The sequence below is a fragment of the Eurosta solidaginis genome, chromosome 5 (genome assembly GCF_040869045.1).
Source record: "Eurosta solidaginis isolate ZX-2024a chromosome 5, ASM4086904v1, whole genome shotgun sequence".
Classification (NCBI taxonomy): domain Eukaryota; kingdom Metazoa; phylum Arthropoda; class Insecta; order Diptera; family Tephritidae; genus Eurosta; species Eurosta solidaginis.
Genome location: NC_090323.1, coordinates 216,323,158 through 216,344,293, shown reverse-complemented (window position 1 = coordinate 216,344,293; position 21,136 = coordinate 216,323,158). Strand labels below are relative to the sequence as shown.

The following is a 21,136-nucleotide window of genomic DNA, read 5'->3' as shown; positions in this document are numbered from 1 at the left end:
GCTAAACACAGAGAAATAAGTCCAGGCCTAAATTGTTTTGTGCCTTGCAGAACAAATTTATATTAGACGATGCACTTTAGTTTTTTGTTTTGTTTTTAATACGGTCTAATGTTGTATGTTTGAATGAGCCGTTGCTTTATTGTGGGCGTTGAAATTATGTTAATATATATTTCTTTTTTTTTTACTGAATACTAAGTTTTAACAAATACTAAGTTTTTTTTCGAAACCGCACACCAATTATGTTCGCTTGCCATAAAACAAGACAAAAAGAAAAATATAGCAAACAAATGTGTGGGAATCACGCGAAACAATATGAATTACATACATTTTTAATTATAGTACAAGAATTTATGTAAATCTTCATTTCATTCGACAAAGAAAAGTGAAAAATTTTGTTACACGCAATAAATGAATGAATTGTATGAAATTGTTGTTGGTAATTAGTTGCTGCATTGTCTTGCGCATTAAAAAATAGGTGAAATCGTGGAAATTAAAGATTCAAATTACGCAAAAAATTGTGCGTCTAAATAAATAAATAAATGTAAGGCGCGATAACCTCCGAAGAGATCTAAGGCCGAGCTTCTCTTCCAATTTGCGTCGTGCTCCTCTTGATTTTTCCCTACAAATTGGCCGGACGGGACCTACATGTTTTATGCCGACTCCGAACGGCATCTGCAAGGCAGATGAGTTTTCACTGAGAGCTTTTCATGGCAGAAATACAATCGGAGCGCTTGCCAGACACTGCCGAGGGGCGACCCCGCTTAGAAAAATTTCTTCTAATTGAAAAATCTTATTTCTAAAATTTTGATGTTGCTTTGCCCGGGAGTTGAACCCAGGGCATACGGTGTGATAGGCGGAGCACGCTACCATCACACCACGGTGGCCGCCAATTGTGCGTCTAATTTCGCTTTTTATACTCAGCTGAGCAGAGATCACAGAGTATATTAATTTTGTTCGCATAACGGTAATCCGTAACGGCATAAACTAATCGAGATAGATATAGACTTCTATATATCAAAATGATCTGGGCGAAAAAAAAAATTCATTTAGCCATGTCCGTCCGTCCGTCCGTAAACACGATAACTTGAGTAAATTTTGAGGTATCTTAATGAAATTTGGTATGTAAGTTCCTGGGCACTCATCTCAGATCGCTATTTAAAATGAACGAAATCAGACTATAACCACACCCACCAAATTAAAAAAAATGTCATAATTCTATACCAAATACGAAAAAAGGGATGAAACATGGTGACTGGATTGATTTTTTGACGCAAAATATAACTTTAGAAAAAACTTTGTAAAATGGGTGTGACACCTACCATATTGAGTAGAAGAAAATGAAAAAGTTCTGCAGGGCGAAATCAAAAGCCCTTGGAATCATGGCAGGAATACTGTTCGTGGTATTACATATATAAATAAATTAGCGGTACCCGACATATGATCTTCTGGGTCACCTACTACGCTCCCTTTTAAAACCCTCATTAATACCTTTAATTTGATACCCATATCGTACAAACACATCATAGAGTCACCCCTGGTCCACCTTTATGGCGATAGGCGTCCACCTATAGGACTAAGGCTCACTCCCTTGTAAAATACTCATTAACACCTTTCATTTGATACCCATGCCATACAAAGACAATCAAGGGTCACCCAAGGTTCATTTTCCTACATGGTGATTTTCCCTTATTTTGTCTCCAAAGCTCTCAGCTGAGTATGTAATGTTTGGTTACACCCGAACTTAGCCTTCCTTACTTGTTATAATTAAAAACTCATTTATATTTACATACATACAAATGTGGAAAGTATATTACTGTAATTTTCTTTACAAGATATTTTTTATTTCCGCACGTTTGAAGGGGTTAAAAGAAACAAACATGCGAAGGCTGAAAGCCGTGATACATGCATATATAATTTTTTATGTACAAATTTTAGCATATCGATACGAACATCTATGTATGTAGGTATGCATTCATGTTTATCGCTGTAAATATGTAGAAGAAAAAAGAAAAATATTTGCGTAGTGGGTTTTCTTTTGTCAAAATTGCTACTGATATGACAGCCGCACCTTTATATGTATGTACAACAGCGAATAGCAAAGTTACAGTGGCAATTTTTTTCTAACTTCGTTAATTAACTTTATTGCTTTTTTATTTTCGAAATTTTAAGAAAACACTTCTAAGAATTTCGTAACCTAAACCATGCAAATCAATCTCAAAAACGGTTTCAAAATATTCAAAAATTCAATAGCATTCTACGCAAACTTCCAACTTTTTATTTGGAATTCTCCGAATTTTTTTGAGTACGCAGTTGTGTGTTAACTGCTGTATACCGGAGTGAAAAATAACAGCGAAAATTGATTATATCTAGGTTGAACTGACTTGTCCGTGATGTCCTCACATATGTAGATTGAATGAGTCCATGGTGTTACCAGCAGTTTGCTCAACGACCAAACTGAAAACCCCTATCAGAAACCAGTGCCTATGTTTGTTATAAAATAACTCCGTCCTCTTGGCAAATACTAGCAGCTGCTTAGGATCTATGCCACTTGCTGCTTCCAGATCTGACAGCTGTATCACTCCTAATAGTTGGAGTCTTAGCCTTGCAAGCGCAGGGCGCGAGCACAAAACGTTCGCCATCGTTTCCTCCAACCCGCACTTCCTACATCTGCTATCACTGACAATGACTAATTTAAAAGCATGTGACGTCGGAAGGCAGCGTCCCGTGAGAATATCCAACACGAGCCTACATTCCCCTGTTTTCAATGATCAGTGATCTCGCAGCTTGTAGAATTTGTTTTTTTTCGGATCTGCGCGGACCCTACTCAATTCATTACTTTGGCACCATCGGTGTTCCTCTCGTATCGCCTCGTCTGTCATTTCTGCGCCCTTGCGCCAACCTTCTACCTCTACCGCTGCTCTAAGAGACCCATCGAAGCGCAGGTAGGGAACTAGTTGGTCTGCCCGTTCAACATTGGAGGACGCTTTACTGCTATGACCGTATGTTCTGCGCTCAAACTGCCCCGAGGCAGTGCAACCGTGGGGGTTGTTTTCGGTTCTCCTGCTATGCTAAGTACTGATAGTCTGCACGGGGGTATCCCTCTAATTTTTTGATTTTTTTAGCGGTCGTCCACAAAACACGAATTCCATAGTATAAGACGGATTTTAAAATCGCTGTTAATATCTAATGAGATTCAATCCACATTGAGCTTCCACCACAACATATAGATATTTGGTACGCGGTTTCTCCTTAATGGTCACATCTTCTAGCTTGGGCCTAGAACAATTCGCAACCTCACACCTCCCAATAAACAAGACCTTATCCGTGTTCTACACGTTGGCACTCAACACGACATTAAATGCCCAGTTATGTACATATCACCCGAAGTGCCCGATCGATCAAATAACTAATTGTTGGAAGACACTTTCCTCTTACGACAACTGCAATGTCATCTGCGTACACCGTTAATTTGACGGGTCCCACATCGAACCGCCTGACCAGGGAGTTGATGTCCAGCGCCCACAGCAAAGGTGCAATGGTTAAGAAGACTCCTAAAGAGTACTCCTCATATAGCAAGGCTTTCTATATGTTTTTTTTTGTTATCCTTGATATTATATTTTATTTTTTATTTTCGTTAGTTTTCAAAAAAAAAAAAACAACTATTAAATTAGTCGAAGAAAATCTAAAGCACGCTTCGGAAAAAAGAAATATCAGAAATATTTGCCAATTTTTTGTGAATATCTTAATGAAGCCGCTGTTTTTACCAAATTCGTTTCAAATCATTACTCATATTTAATGTTACATTCTTCAATATGAGTACATAAAAAAATAGTGTGCATATATGCGCCTACAATTGAATGCAAAAACATTTGTAGGCACAAAAAAAAGCGTTTCACACAAAAAGTTACTAAAAAACAAGGAAGGCTAAGTTCGGATGTAACCGAACATTACATTAAAAGTGGGCGGTGCCACGCCCATCGTCCAAAATTTTACCAATTTTCTATTCTGCGTCATAAGGTCAACCCACCTACCAAGTTTCATCACTTTAGCCGTCTTTGGTAAAGAATTATCGCACTTTTTCGGTTTTTCGAAATTTTCGATATCGAAAAAGTGAGCGTGGTTATAGCCCGATTTCGTTCAGTTTAATTAGCGATCTGAGATGAGTGCCCAGGAACTTACATTCCAAATTTCACTAAGATACCTAAAAATTTACTCAAGTTATCGTGTTAACGGATAGACGGACGGACATGGCTAAAAAAATTTCTTTTTTCGCCCAGATCATTTTGATATATAGAAGTCTATCAGACCAATTTTAAATATTCTCGCGGATTTTTTTATTCCCACGGAAAAATTCCTCCAATTCTTTTCTCCTAGGGAGAAGAATAATTGGGGAATAGGAATTTCGAATTTTCGAAGTCAGCTGTTTTGTCAATTCAAATTTCGTTGCGCATTTTTATTTTGTTTAAAAAACTTTAAAGTTTAATTATTGTTGCGAATTTGTTTGAAATTAAGAAATAAGGTATAAACAATGCACATTATTGCATTTCATGTGGTATTCACTGAAATGAGTAATGAATTGGTGCCACAGCAACATCAACAGAGGAGCATAAGAAGAAGACCAGCGGGATAACACAAATCCGCCGGAGTTGCCTGCCTTCATTCTGCAAAGCAATTTCCTGGCGGCCAAGTCGAGTTGAGTTCGCCTTTCGCCATATGCCGAAATCTATTTACGCCTTCTTAAAAATCCTTGCGCAATTTCTGGATGGCTGCATCAAATATACCAAGATCTCTTCTATTGCTTATGATATACTTTTCTACTTAAAATAAAGACTATTGTGGTTGTTGTTGTTGTTGTTGTATTAACAGTGAGAATATTGTGGTAGAATGTACATTCATATTTTAGCACAAATTTGTACAAATAAGTGTTCTTTCTTAAAAGAACCAATTTCCTTTAACTATTTTGATGCATTCCCTTTAATTTAACAAGTGAAAAAACTCCTATGAAATGGCAGAGAAATCTCCCTCTCCCTCACATTCATAATACCTACTTTTCTCCCATAACCGGTTTCCGCTTTTTCGAACATTGTTCAGAATAGGAGGAAAGGGAGAAGTGAAAAAAAAATTAATATAAATTAATATACTCTGTGAGCTCTGCTCAGCTGAGTATAAGAATGGTGTTTAAATTTTTGCAACTATAATATATACATGATGACAAATAACATAATTTACAGCGTTTACAACAATATAATAGTAGTTAGATAATGCGGTGCATTGTGACACTATTTGCCAAAGGAAGGTGTACTTATTATGAGTAGTTACATCATAGACTATTTTAGTGACGGGTGTAACATTTATGTATATATTTTTAGATTCTATTAAAATTACAATAGAAAGTGAATATTTTATGTAAATTTAATGAAAATGATTTTTTTATGTAAGACTGGAGTACGCGTTTAACTTTGTTCTGGCCCGAAAATTGGTTTGCCTACATTTAAAAAGTAAGCCCCGCTTCTCCTTTTCACTCTTTATCCCATTCTCTTCTACTTTATCTTCAATTTTTCTTCTTATTCTTATCCATCCCTAATTAAATATATCTCCCTCCCACGCCCACTACATCTTCCACTTCAATATTGTGAAAACACATTCCCACATTTTGGTCCATACCATACCACTTACAGGCGATCTACGAAATACGATTAAGTACAATAGGTCTGTCTGGTCCTGTTTCATTTTTCGTATAGAAAAGTTTCGCAAATATTAATTTGGTCAAAGAGGTACCCCAGTAATGAACTTCAAGCAAATCGCACCATAAATAACATTTTTTGGAAGATCCACTTGCTGGACGTGGAAAGAAATGGTTCTCAAATAATAAGCTAGACAAAAATAAATTTCAAGCAAATGGCACCATACATTATCTTTTTTGTTTAGAATAGGTCGGCCCCTAGTCCACTTCCCGCAAAGATAAGAAAGAACATAGGAATTGTGCAACTAAATCATCCTCAAATCCCCTCGAACACATACACGAAATTTCATCAAAATTGATCCAGTTGTCTAATGGTTTAGTCACAAACACACGTACAGAAGAAATACATATTGTGATGAATATTAGCATCACTAAGCTGTTAGTAAATAATCAGGCAACAATAAAAACATGAAGCAGCCACTCTTATGTACGTGTACACATTAAAGCTAGCAACACATATGTAGAAGGCGATGAAGAGCTATCTCACACACACAGATGTAGCCATCAGCCGAAGTAGTTACTCACACATACACAGCATATAACTATGAGAAACGCATAAACTACAAATATACATGTGTATCGCTGGTAACCAAGCAGGAGATTTTAGAGGGTGAAACGTCTAGACCTTTGGAGAAATATGCTGACGAGGCAACAGAGAGTATAAAAGCAGCGCAAGCTGAGGCATGACTAATCACTTTGATTTAAATACGCTATCAGTTGCGAAGTGAAGTGTAATTGTACTACTCTCAAAGTAGTCGAATAAAGACCATTTTGCAATACAGAATATGGAGGAACTTATTCAACAGTTTAGCGAATCGAACGTTAGCAGGAAGTTTCGAATAAGCGGAATTTCCCAAAGTTCGTTACAATATGTTCAGATTTTAACGGATGTGACTAAAAAGTGGTGCACTCGAGAGCTTCGAAAAACTATTCGGCGTTCACCTATATGTCGTGAGAGCGCACCAATAATGATTCAGTAAAGCAAGCAGTCAATTAGTTTTAGCTTGTACTTCAAACAGTAGAAATCTTACACATGAATCTCTGCTCAAACGTTCTCTGTGTTGTGTTAGTATACGAAGCTCTGCTGGCGTTGTGCATCATTAATTAATTAATAATTTTCTGTTAAGGAATATAACAAAGAACATACAGCATATTAATTAAGTGACTTACCTTAAAACAATTTTGCATTTTGAAACTTTTCTCGTTTAGCTGCTCGACTCGTTCAATCTCGCACAATGGTATATCACAGATGGGTTGTTTGCCCTTTGATTTAGCATAGCTTAGGGTTTTTGTTGTAAGCCGAAAGTAACGTTGCTTAAAGCGACTACGACCGAAACGTTTTCGACATTGTGGATACTTCGTCATCATTCTGTATGTGCAAAAATTGTGCTGAGTTAGTATTAGACTTACAAGTGGTGGGTGTATGTGTGTGCAGTAAGATTGAAAGAAAATTGCAAAGCGTAATAACTAAAAACTAAATAAGTAACAAAAAAAAAAAAAACAAAAAAATGATGTATAAAGCATAGCATAGCAAAAGAGAAGAGAACAAATGAGTGTACACCCATGGTACAATATATGTACCTCATACATTTGGCCCACGTAAGTCAAAAAACAAAAAAACTGGGCAATATCAATGAAAACGGACTGAATTTTGGCACTGCTTTATCAACTCCGAGTCAGTGATGTGACTTAATGGAAGCGCTTTTGACCTCAACAAGGCAGTTTTTGATGTTAGTCATTTTGGCCTAATGAAAACCAAGCATGCAAACTTTATTAAATTAAATAAAAACAAAAAAAAAAAATTTGAAGTTTTTGTATTGAGTTTAAGGGACTAATAAACAGCCTAAAAAAAAAAACATATCGACTGCTGAGTGGATGTTCACCCTACCCTGACTGCTGCTCCGAGAGTGCTGTACCTCAACAAACTTTTGATGCTGTTGTTGTTGTAATGGTCCTTTGCCGGATGCAGATCCGGTAAGTTCCGGTAACAAGAACCATAAAGGTACTAGCCCGACCATCTCGGGAACTATTTGGTATGACCACATGAAACCTTTTGATAACGCTCTTAATCAGGGATCTTATGAAAATCGTTCTACTTTAGAATATTTTTCAAAAAACCCTATCTTACAATTTTAATGAATAGGGTGTTTCTTTTCACATACATTTTTTTTTTTTTTTTGTAAAAAACGATACTATGTGGTGTTGTTCTAAATAGTTTATTTTTAACAAATTATTTTAACAAAATATAGCTAAACAAAAGAACTACGACCAAAATTGCCCAAAGCTCGTTAATAGCCCGAATCTCCATTTTTACAACCAAAACTTTATTTATAGATTTGGATTCCAAATAGAGCGAAAAAGGGACTCGTACATAAAAACAGCAATTAGAAATAATATATATGATAATAATAATAAAAATTAAAAAAAAAGTCTTGAAGCCGGTTCGGTGTGAAAGGCGGATGACGCTATACCAATACTACAACTGCTTCCTGTTCAAATCCGTTACGCAATACACCGCGCAACAGGGTTGACTACAAATTAAACCGTTCCACATTACTCTAGTTCACTGTTAACACTGCCCGAGATGGTCGGTAGGTATGCCTGTTGGAAGAGGCGACTAAAATACCAAATAGATGCAAGGGGTTGGGTAGCGCATCCCTTTCACGTTGCCAGCGCAATATATAGCTTCTCCAAACCCAATTGTCAACCTCACCTATCCGTGGCGATTCCTGTTTCATTCAACAGCCGGGGCTCTGGCGACCCCGAACTCCTCATGGATATATGGGGTGGGAGGGCGGTATGGCCTAGAAGGTCGCATGTGGTCATAACAAATCGTTCCCGAGATGATCGGGCTTGGTACCGGAACGTATCGGATCTGCATCCGGCAAAGGACCATCAACATCGATAACACCGCACTAAATTTTTGTATGTGTTCAAACATATTCCGCGATAGGGAGTTTTCCAACTGAATAATAAAAGTTGTCCCCGGGCTCCCACTAATTGAAAAGATCCCATTATGCTCTGTATGGTTGGTGGAACAGAAATAGTCGATCGCAATGTAATTAAAAATTAAAAAAATGTATAAAAAACAAGTAAGGAAGGCTAAGTTCGGGTGTAACCGAACATTACATACTCAGCTGATAGCTTTGGAGACAAATTAAGGGGAAATCACCATGTAGGAAAATGAACCCTGGAATGTGTTTGTATGACATGGGTATCAAATGGAAGGTATTAGAGAGTACTTTAAAAGGGAGTGGGCCATAGTTCTATAGGTGGACGCCTTTTCGGGATATCGCCATAAAGGTGGACCAGGGGTGACTCTAGAATGTGTTTGTACGATATGGGTATTAAATTAAAGGTATTAATGAGGGTTTTAAAAGGGAGTCGTCCTTATTTGTATATGTGAATGCGTTTTCGCGATATCGACCAAAATGTGGACCAGGGTGACACAGAACATCATCTGTCGGGTACCGCTAATTTATTTATATAGTATGTATTACCACGAACATTATTCCTGCCATGATTCCAAGGGCTTTTTATTTCGCCCTGCAGCACGTTTCATTTTCTTCTACTTAATATGGTAGGTGTCACACCCATTTTACAAAGTTATATTTTGCGTCCAAAACCAATCCAATCACCATGTTTCATCCCTTTTTCGTATTTGGTATAGAATTATCGGGTTTATGGTTATAGTTCGATTTCGTTCATTTTTAGTAGCGATCTGAGATGAGTGCCCAGGAACTTAACATACCAAATTTCATTAAGATAGCTCAAAATTAACCCAAGTTATCGGGTTTACAGACGGACAGACGGACATGGCTAAATGAATTTCTTTTTTCGTCCAAATCATTTTGATATAGAGAAGTCTATATATATCTCTATTAGTTTATGCCGTTACGTATTACCGTTATGCGAACAAAATTAATATACTCTGTGAGCTCTGCTCAGCTGAGTATAATAAGCACGTTGTTTTAATAAAAACCATCCAATTACACGCATATCAGAATTTTAAAGCCAAGAATGTGGGCTTGGGTTAATCAAAAAATGTTGGGTTCATACACGGATTCTTCTGTCTGGTTTTTTTGAAAATCGGTGACGGAAATATGTGCAGAGTGAGACAGCGAAAAGGGAAAAGGAAAAAGAGAAGTGGTCAGGACAGATTACACGATCAGTTACATTATTAAAACCGAATAAAAGGAAATAAGTTAATAAAAATTGAAAGTAGAAAAATAATATTAAATCTAGATAATATAGTAGTCAGAAGGAAAATAGAAATTTGCAGAAAGAAGTAATTGTGCTAGTAGTAAACAAAATGTTTTGCAACTATGTACATACAAGTCAGCAATCGTTCCAAAAAAACTCTTACCCATCGCTAGAGGTTAGTAAATTTTATTATATTTTCAAAACCAATCACATGAATTTATGGCAGATATTAGCAATGATGGCGTTACATTGGTAGTGGTAGTGGCAGTAGTAGTAGTAGTAGAGATGGTGCATAGGTGTAAACAAATTATTACCCAAGATAAGAAAATGAAGCGAAAATAAACATGTTTAAATTAGTATTCATACAAGCAATAAATCAAATTTTAATTATAAGCAAAAATTATTTTCAAATATATTTCAAAACTTACCCCTCTTTAAGTAATACTGGTTCAAGTGTACCATCCGCAGGACACACAACTGGCAATAAACTATTGGCTAAATCACCCGGCAAACGCGCATCCTCACCGGGCGTGGATATTACTTCTAGGAAGTGTTTCACCTCTTTAACATGCTTATCCGTATAGAAACGCTTATACAGCTGTCCAGTGTACTCTTCCTTGTTGGGTTGCTGTGAAGAGCGTGAACTCACCAAATTGCCCAGTGATTGTATTGTTTTGGAAATCAGCGTTAGTGTGCGATTCATTTGGTGATCCTATAATAGATAATACAAAAAAAATTAATTTTAATTTGTATGTAAAGTGAATGTGTTACATGTATATGTATACTAGCAAAACACAATTATTATGAGTTGGGACCACTCAAACAACTATTCTCACGTAGACTATGTGAATAAGTAGATAATACGTGTGTTTAGATGAGTTTTAAATCTTTTTCGAGGTATCGCTTAACTTGATTGAAGATAAAGCTCGCAGAAAGGAACAAATCTTTATACTGATTGACTTCGGAATCGGATGTCTTATATAAACAGAAGTTCAGATGAATCGGAATCGACCACAAAAACGAACATATATACTGTGACGAATATTAGCATCACTAAGCCGATACTAAGCAGCCACTTGTATGTACGTAAACAAATCAATCATCATGTACACACATACATATAAGGCAACGGAGAGATACTCCCAAACACATGTAATCATCAGCCGAATAGTACTCACATATACACACGCATATGGCTAGAAACTACAAATATACATGTATATGGCTGGTAAACAAGCATGAAGTTCGCGAAGTTACTAGACCTTAGGAGAAATGGTGAACGAGGAAACCGAGAGTATGAAAGCAGCGCAAGTTGAGGCATGACTAATCAGTTTTGATTTAAGCACGCTATTGGTTGTGAAGTATAAGTGTTATTGTGAAGTACTTTCAAAGTAGTATAATAAAGACCATTTTGCATTATAGAATTATCGGAGTTATTTATTCAACAGTTTAGCGATTCGAACGTTAGCAGGTTTGGAATAAGCGGAATTTCCCTAAATTCGTTACAATACATAGGTACGTATTGTACACTAAACTTGGCCGAAATAATGATAAAAAAGGTGCCAAAATGGTCGGAAAAGGTTCCTAACTGACCTCTAATCAATATTCAAGAACTATGCCAAAAAAGGTCATGATGTAGCTACTCCCGACACCGTCTAAAAGTTACACATACTACGAAGTAATACCGAAATTGGAAGAGAAGCTCGGCCTAAAGTCTCTTCGGAGGTTACCGCGCCTTACATTTATTTTTGATTTTAATACGGGACAAGTCTAGAGCAAGGGTCATATCTAAAATATGTATCGATTTAAGAAAAATAGAAGAGCTTCTCAAAACCATCTGCACTTCTGAAAAATATTATTTTTTCCGAGCATATTATTTTGGAATTTTCAACATCGAAAATGGTCTACCGGAATCAGCCAGTTAAAAAATCCGGCCTACTTTGAGCGCACACCAACAATATCACAAAGATATTAAATTTATCGTCTGCAGATGGATATGGCTCCATCGATTTCTTTTTTTCTGAAAGTCGTGTATGGAGTGAGATTTTATGATAAGCCGTGTGAGCTTTACGCAGATATGAACATGGTGACTAAAAGTATAAAGGCTTCTCTGCCAAGGCCATGTTATTCGAAAGTACTTCAATGCACTATACACCCTAATTTAGCAGCAGATAAGAGGGGGACTCAGCTTGGAGGACAAGGTAGACCCCCAGCTGGCTATGGGGCTTAGAATATGCCCGCGGCATGCATGCCTGTCGTAAGAGGCGACTAAAATACCCAAATAATTCAAGGGGTTATGTAGCGCAATGCATACCTTCTTCAACCCAATTGTCAACCTCACCTATCCGTGGCATATCCTGTTTCTTCAGCAGCCTAGGCTCTATCGACCACAAGTTCCATGGAAATAGGGGATGGGGTGGGATGGCGTAGAAGGTTCATATTAAATCGTTCCTGAGATGGTCGGGCTTGTACCTTGATGGTGCTTGTTACAGGAACGTAGCGGATCTATATCCGACAAAGGACCATAAACATCGATGATACTCCCCAAAACCTTCGGAGAGTATCTTCATTGCTACAAAAACAACAGGGTAGAGAGGGATTTGATCTCTCTTAATTAGCTGGCGAGGCTCTAACGACCCCAAGTTCGTCATGGAGCTAAAGTGATGGCCTAGAAGTGGTCATATACAAATCATTCCCAAGTAGGTTCGGTGCTAGTGCCGAAACATACCGAATCTAAGCTAGTGGATAAATGCTTTGGAGTCCTGAATGATCTGGGAGTTAAACAACAGGGACATGAAGGTAATGACAGATTATCTACCCTAGCAGGTTGCTATAGCGACATTCTATGGTCTATGGCACCTCTGTGGACTCTGAAGGGCACACAATAGGGAAACCACAGTTACGTGCAAACCGTTGCCTGGACACTGGATTGAATGCTGAGAGCAAAGACAGTCCAAATTATTTATAGTCCCAACAAAGAGAGTATCAGCTGACCTCATAACAACAGAAATCAGCTAGTCGGCAAAGTGCCAATTAACGGTGATAATGAATTATAAACATTATAACTCCAATAGTCAATATAGGATCTAAAATACAAGGTCCAAGTCAATCATAATTTCGCATTTTTGTTGCAAAACATAAAACTGGATATACTCACAAGTGGCTCTGATGTCAAATCGAATAATTTTGGACCGAGTATGGCTGGAGCAAAAAATCGCAAAAATATGAAACCGGATACCACGGAGTAGCGCACTTCATGGTTACGTGGAAAGTGCCTACCCGCACATTCGCGAAGATCATGAAATATCTGACACAAAACCTTTGGACAGCGTACCGCACTTTTTGTAATTGCTTCAAATACACGTTCGACATAATCTTGCAGGTTATTCAAATTTGTATCGACTGCCGAACGATCCTTCACTTTGGACGGATCGATTTCACAGGGTTTCTTCTCAGCTAATATTTGCGCCAAAACGGGACGTAGAGTTTGATGCAAATAAGGTAGACCCGACAAACGCATAGCTTCATCCATCATTTTTGAAACGAGTGTATTACCGCGAAATATCGTCGTGGGATCGGTAAGATTGGAAATTTCATGATCAGCTAACGCTTTAATTATTGAAGCAATGCGACCGGTGTGAGTGAAGAGACGTACTAATGGCTGAGCCATATCCGTTTTACACGACACCAGCTCACCTAATATCGAAACCGCTGATACAGTAATTGGACGTTGATCGACCGATTCCAAAAGCAGGTTCATTAAATCATCATAAGTAGCTAACGGAAAAACATGATCAGCGGTATAGAGCAGTTTCAGCCGCAGCGTACCAATCGTATTATCACAACTCAAACGTGTACCAGGTGGGGTAGCGCATGAACGTGGCGTAGACGATAGAGAACGATTTAATGCGCCTGGCGAACGCGGCTGTAAAAAATACCAAGCGGATTGTTGCGCAGCAATTTGTTGTTGTTTATTTAATATGGGTATTCTTACTTCACCTAAAAATACTTTATCCGCCATACCCGCTGAATTATGCCATAAGGCTACAGATATCTCACAGAGATCTGCACCACCAAGCGGATAAATTGTGTAGGCCTTATTTGAATTCGTTGTACTCACATCATGATGATGATGATGTGTTGATGATGAAATCGATTTGGTAGTTGCATTATCAGCATCAATGCAGAGATCAAAATAAACCGTTTCATCGAATTCCGGACTAACGGTCTTTTCACGCACTTTCGTACGTCTCGTCACTTGTCGTTTGTTCGTATAGGTGGCGGTAAATATTACAAATGGATCACAAGTACCATTCTTTTTAGCCAAATCGACACATTCAATACAACGCACTGCAATACGCGCATGTCGCATTGACATCATATTTTTCCAATTGGTATTCTGTTCATGATGTGTACCGAATAGACCACGCGATTTTAACGAACCGCGCTGTATATTACTCAGTTCACTATTCTCTTTATAATCATTTTGATGCGCTTGATGCTGATGATGATGATGGCTAATATCCTCAATGATATCACTACGATCATATTCGCTAGGTCGTATCAAATTGATACGTTGTTCATGTACGGTCGATTGTAGTTGCTCGAATTGCACGTCAATGTGTGCCATACCTTGAACCTCGGAATCCGAATCCACCGGTCTTAATGGAAACCAATGATCTTTATGATTGTATTTATGCAGTTCTTCGCGTTTAATTGCTATTTTACCAATTGGCTTATCTTGTTTCATGTGTCGATCACGATCCCATACATATATGGAGAGATAGCGGAAGCGTCGCGGTATTTTGAATTGATATTCTTCGCCGAAGAATGGCGCCAGCGTTCGTTCGATGGTGGGTGTACGACATATTTCCTCCTGATCAAGCGCGATTGTACAATAGACATCGCGTACTCCTTGTGTGCTGCAACTAGTGTTCGCCGCATTGCGACTACTCAGATTTTTCGCTTCACCTGAAAAGATAAAACATTTCGAAATTACAGTTTACTTGAGAAAAGTTTGTGGGAGTATTGTTGTGTGTAGTATGAGATTCGATTAGGCTATTTTATATTGCGTACTTGCGAGTATATTGCGTAAGGCTCTTGTTTGCAGTCAATCGAGTAGCAACTTTTGATTTGATTGAAAATCGACTAGTTTGTATTCAATTTCAACATATCATGCAATAGACTATAACTGTCATTATTCGAATACTGGCGGTTTCAAAAAAAAAAAACCAAACTGTTTATTTCAAAATGTGTTTTCGGAAACGTAGCTGGATTGGAATTCATTTCTAGTTCCTGAGGATGCCAAAGAAGCGAAATCCAAAATATGTGAGCTGTACATGGTTTAAAATAACTCTGTCAACGTCGAATCGCAGAACTCTTTAAAAATTAAAAAAAAAAAACTATTTGAATAGTCGAATGCAAGCACTTAGTCGATTAGCTAGTCGACTAATCGTTTACCAAGAGATTTAATGTATATAAACATACTATTTCAATTGAGGGACAGCGATCGAAGCAGTTCGGCAAGTGTCGGCTACTTAGGAAGGCAAAACAGATCTGTCGCAATAAACTTACCAAGTAGTTCGATACCAAACGAGCTTCTAGAAATGCTAATATCATATAATGCCATTAACTTAATGCTACAAAAGATTGTTCCAAATGTGGAAAAACAGTGACAAAATTGTGCAGCTTGTTCATGCCCACTACTAGCTACGCCCAAGAATAAACTAATTATTGTATCACCTTTGACCCCCTGTTCTTCTAAAAAAAAGAAAAACATAAAATAGTATACGAGGTGTGTTCAGAAAATAACCGGAATTTTCTTTTTTTGAAAAAGATATTTATTTATTCACCTACAATAATGTTGTCGCCTTCAAAATAGTGCCCATTAAATATGTAGTGCCAGCGCTTCTTCCAATCCTCGAAACATTTCTCAAACTCGATCTTTGGGATAGCCTTCACCTCTTTCAGCGATGCGCTTTTAATTTCATCTATGCTTGTAAAACGACGGCCCTTCAAGGTTCTCTTTATTTGTGGAAATAGAAAAGTCTCACGGAGCCATGTCTGGCGAATATGGAGGCTGGGGTATCGTTCCAGTGTTGTTTTTGGCCAAAAATTCGCGAACAAGCAATGAAGTGTGAGCAGGTGCATTATTGTGGTGCAAAAGCCATGAAAAGCCGCACTTGTCGAGCCTTTTACTCATTGCAAACTCACCGTAGGCCTTTGTTAACATTTCGCACACTTTATTTCATTCTTTACGCAAAATCTGATACAAATCCTTTGATCCATTTTTTTTAACAAACGAAAATCGCTGAGCTAATAAAAACAAGTATAACCTTAGCAGCTGTCACTGACAAAGTAAACAATGAATTCAGCTGAAAATGTTTCAGGGACATGTGTATTAAAGTTATAAAAAATGTTTTGCAATTGGACTCTCCAAACCCCCGAAATTAAAAAATGCCCGTTATTTTCTGATTACACCTCGTACATTCCACCAAAATAGCAAATAATAAAAAAAAAATTATTACTCACCTCCGAACTACCAAAGCTTATATACCCCCCTGCTACGCCCTTGAATTTATAAAATCTTTGTATTGTCATCGGTTCTTAAAGTCATCAATGTTCGAACCAAAACAATACAAAGTGATAGCCTCAGTGCTTGAAAAGTTTTATGCATACCATGGCGGAACGATACAAGGTGGCAGCATGGTGACATACCTACAAACATAAAGAAAAGCTCCATGTACTTTGGTTTTGTAAATTCGATGGACAAATGACAAAATCGTACTGCGCCGGAAGTTGATGCATCACATCAAATAAAAAAAAGTTTATAATCAGCTGTTCCGTGCTGCCACCTTGTATCGTTCTGACATGATGCATAAAGGCGAAGCGAATATAAGCAGGCATGCTTAACCAACGAAACGATATCATTTCGTTACGATAATCAACGTTAATAAACGAAACGAAGTCATTTCGTTTCGTTTATTAACGTTAAGATCGTCAAATTAACGAAATGATTTCGTTTCGTTTACTGCCATATCAAAACGAAATCAAATCGTTTATGTTGATTATTAATTTCAAACTATGCTGGCAAAGCTGATTGATGGCGGAGTCATTAAAGGTGAAAGCATTATCTAAGCTGATTGCAACTTTTCTCATGAATTTTGACAGTACGAACATTTCTCAGAGTATTTTTGACATTACCACCAACGAATTACACAAACAAATTACATAGAGTTTGTGTGTGTATGTGCGCTCGTTGTTGCCACCTTACGGCTTCACCATGGCTATAGCATTGCCAGCATAATTCAAACATAAAGTATCACGTTTTCGTTAACGTTTTTAACGTTAACGAAAGCTTTTCGTTTCGGTTAAAAACGAGATACAATTTATCTTGATAATTTCTTTATCGATAATATTTCGAAGTGTTTCAACGGAAACGGTGGAAATTTTTTGATAAACGATTAGCTTAACGTTAAGGTGCATCCCTGAATATAAGCATCTTAAAAAAAAAGAAGGGAGACGGAGAATGGAAAGAGATAAACTCTTTTGCTTCTCTTTTATTTTTGCAGGGAAACGGAGGTTCAGCCAGAAGCACGTTTGGCACATCTACTTGGTTTTTATACTCAGCGTGCTTTGCACACAGAGTATATTAACTTTGATTGGATAATGGTTGGTTGTACAGGTATAGAGGAATCGAGATAGATATAGACTTCCATATATCAAAATCATCAGTATCGAAAAAAAAATTTGATTGAGCCATGTCCGTCCGTCCGTCAACACGATAACTTGAGTAAATATTGAGATATCTTCACCAAATTTGGTATACGTTTGGCTTATCTGGGCCCAGAATAGATTGGTATTGAAAATGAGCGAAATCAGATGATAACCACGCCCACTTTTTATATATGTATAACATTTTGGAAAACACAAAGAGCCTGATTATTTAGTAAATAAAGTAAAAGGGTCGTGAACGAATAAAATAAGCTATATCTTTGCAAAAAAGAGCTTTATATCAATGGTATTTCATTTCTCAAGTGGATTTATAACAATAAATAGGAAAAACTAAATTTAAAAAAATGGGCGTGTCACCGCCCCTTTTATGACTAAGCAATTTTCTGTTTCGGGAGCCATAACTCGAAAATAAATTAACGGATCGTAATAAAATTGGGTACACCAGTTTTCCCTATAGCAGGAAATATTTCTCGGTAAAATGGACGATATCGGTTAAAGACCACGCCCACTTTCATGTAAAATATTATAACTTAGACACCTTTACTTGTTATATCTATTTTTAGCGAGATCGATGGTTATATTGAACTATGAATCTTTAGATTTACGAATTCGGGGTTTCTAAACGAACGAATCGCTTTAATGGTTCTTTATAGCTCACCACATCATTCTTTTTATCTCCGTTTGATTCTCAACAATAAAGAAATCGATTTCGATAAATAACATAGAAAGTTATCACAGAATGCTTTGAATTGCCTGGACTTCGTCATAACGCGCACTCAAAGCAAACGGTACAGAAATTGAACGACATTCATTCGCTGCTACCGTAAAATGTTTTTCAATAATTTTTAGTCAAGGCGCATTCAGTATCAGGTGTTGTTGCCCCAATAGCTGATTGCTTCTTTTTGATTATTTTTCAAAACAACGTCTTGCACAACGCCAGTTAATCGCAATCAATGAACATTTTCCTTTGACTTGACATTATTCTTCACAGCGAATTGGCTGAATTCGCTTTGCCATTACCTTGTATAGATTCGTCTTGTTTGTAGTTCTTTAGTAGCGAAATACTTTTGCATGGAAAATTATATATTTGTACTCCTGTCGTTTAAAACTTATTCAGCTCCCTACGTTACGGAGTCGTAGCGAGATTTATTTGTAGTAAAACTTATTAGAGGGATGGTAAATAGCCCTTTTCTGCTCGGTGAAATTTTATTTAATGTTCCCTTAACACAATCTAGACATTTTCAATCGCTTCATATAAGCACATGCAGATCGAATTTTGAAATACACGAACCTCTTCGTTGTCTGTGTACTGACTTCAATAAGCACTGCAAAAACAATGATACGTGTGACTCACTCTACGTAATAAAAAAATATCTGCTGACTACCTTAAATACGCAATGCTTTGGGTGGGTGGCTTGGAATCACGTCCTTTCCAACCTCCACACATCGCAGCCCTACTTGTTGTGTGTCAAATATACATCAGCTACTCGAAATCACGTCCATTCCGACAGCACTAATAATCAATTCCCTCTGCTCGGCATCACAGTCCATCCCGACAACTGATTTGATAATGCATATACATATTTTATAATATAATTTTGTTCAATTTGTATGCTTCTGTAATTTATCTGTAATCCGTACTATACTTAGTCTGATTAATTATTAATAATATAGTTGTTGTAAATTTTATTTACTTATTTACTCATATGGCTTCGTAAGCTAAATTTCTTGAACACCCTTGCTCGAAGCTACTTAATAACCTTGCAATCAATACTTCAACTATTCAAACCCCAAAGCCTTTGGGAAATACATTCGGTCCAGGAAAGGCTGTTCAAATATCCCTAACTGTATGACATTAGATAATGTTCTTTCTTCTAGTTTGTTGGACACTGTGAATCTTTCTGCGGATTTTTTCAAATTCAACTTTGCCGGCAATGCGGTTAATACACATACTTCATATTTCGATGATATTAACTCGACATCTATCAATTTTGGAGAATTATCTGTTACAGAATCAGATATCTGTATTGGTACTTCTGCTTTAAAAATGTCACACAAAACTGATCTTGATGGCCTGTCTTCTTTCTTTCTTAAGAAGTGTAGTTCATCTCTAGCCGAACCTTTATCCCGCACAATTAACCTCTCCCTCTCCTCTGGTGTTTTCATTCATAAGTGGAAGGTGGCCTCAATTGCGCTTATTCACAAATCTGGTAATAAAAATGATGTCAGAAATTACCGACCAATATCTAAACTAACTACTTTTCGAGAAAATTGTGAAAGATAAAATAGTTTTCGCTGTTAAAGAAATAATTGATCCAAATCAACATGGTTTCTTCCGTGGTCGCCCCACAGTTACAAACCTTGCTGTGTTCTCTGAGTATTGTATATCAGCCTTTAAGAGTGGATTTCAGGTGGACACAATCTATACTGATTTCTCAAAAGCCTTTGATACAGTCTCACACAATATACTATTATATAAGCTTGGTTGTTTAGGCTTCCATTCAGCTTTCCTTACGTGGTTGAGCTAATACCTCACCAACAGATTATCGTTTGTTGAAATCGGTACCACGAAATCCTACTCTTTTGTGGCCACCTCCGGAGTGCCTCGAAGCAGTATTCTTGGCCCGTCTTGTTTCGATCATGCACAATTTTTACTCTTTGCTGATGACTTGAAGCTTTTTAGCAGAGTTACTTGCTTGGCCGACGTTTGTCGGCTACAAATTGCCCTCAACAACCTTACTGATTGGAGTGTTAGAAATAATCTGGCTCTCAATATCAATAAACGTTTTCATATGACCCTGTCGAAAATTCAAAATAGAATCAATACAAGTTACTCGATTCTAAATAATCAGCTGTCCACAGTCTAAGTATTCTCTGACCTTGGGGTTCTCTTTGACTCTGGGTTCACCTTTGTTAATCACGTGAACTTAGTAATTCCAAAAGCTTACTCCAATTTAGCATTTCTAAAGCGCTATGCGAAAGATTTTAAAGATCCCTATACAAGGAAATCCCTTCCTTGTTAGATCGAAGTTAGAATACGCCTCCTATATTTGGAACCCATTTTATGCTTCTCATTCCAACAGGATTGAGCATGTGCAACGGAGTTTTACTAGTTTTGCTTTCCAACCGCTTCACTTCGCTGATCCTTTTCCATCATATAATGCCCGATGTTTGCTTATAAACTTGAAATCTTTTGCTAGTAGGCGAACTATACAGTCCTTAATGTTTATCTATGATGTTATCAATGGACTTATTGACTGTACAGTTTTGCTTGAGCAAATACGTTTCAACGTTCCTAATAGAATACTTCGTTTTTATTACCCATTTCACGCCATGCCAGTTAGGTCTAATTACTATAATTTTGCCCCCATTACTAGAGCTGTTAATGAGCTTAATAATATCTACATGAAGCTAGATCTTGACTTTGCAATGTCAAGAACTTTGTTCGCCTCTAGG

The 21,136-nt window shown here is 37.3% G+C and overlaps 1 protein-coding gene across 1 annotated transcript in view; it reads right to left on the bottom strand.

The window, feature by feature from the left end:
- RasGAP1 (Ras GTPase activating protein 1) overlaps positions 1-21,136 on the bottom strand; it is a 105,999-nt gene that overhangs the window by 20,514 nt on the left and 64,349 nt on the right. The window contains exons 3-5 of the mRNA XM_067788200.1: positions 13,104-14,917; positions 10,375-10,658; positions 6,914-7,112 (exon numbers count right to left, since the gene is read on the bottom strand). Coding sequence (XP_067644301.1) covers positions 6,914-7,112; positions 10,375-10,658; positions 13,104-14,917 — 2,297 coding nt within the window. The remainder of the gene's footprint in view (positions 1-6,913; positions 7,113-10,374; positions 10,659-13,103; positions 14,918-21,136) is intronic.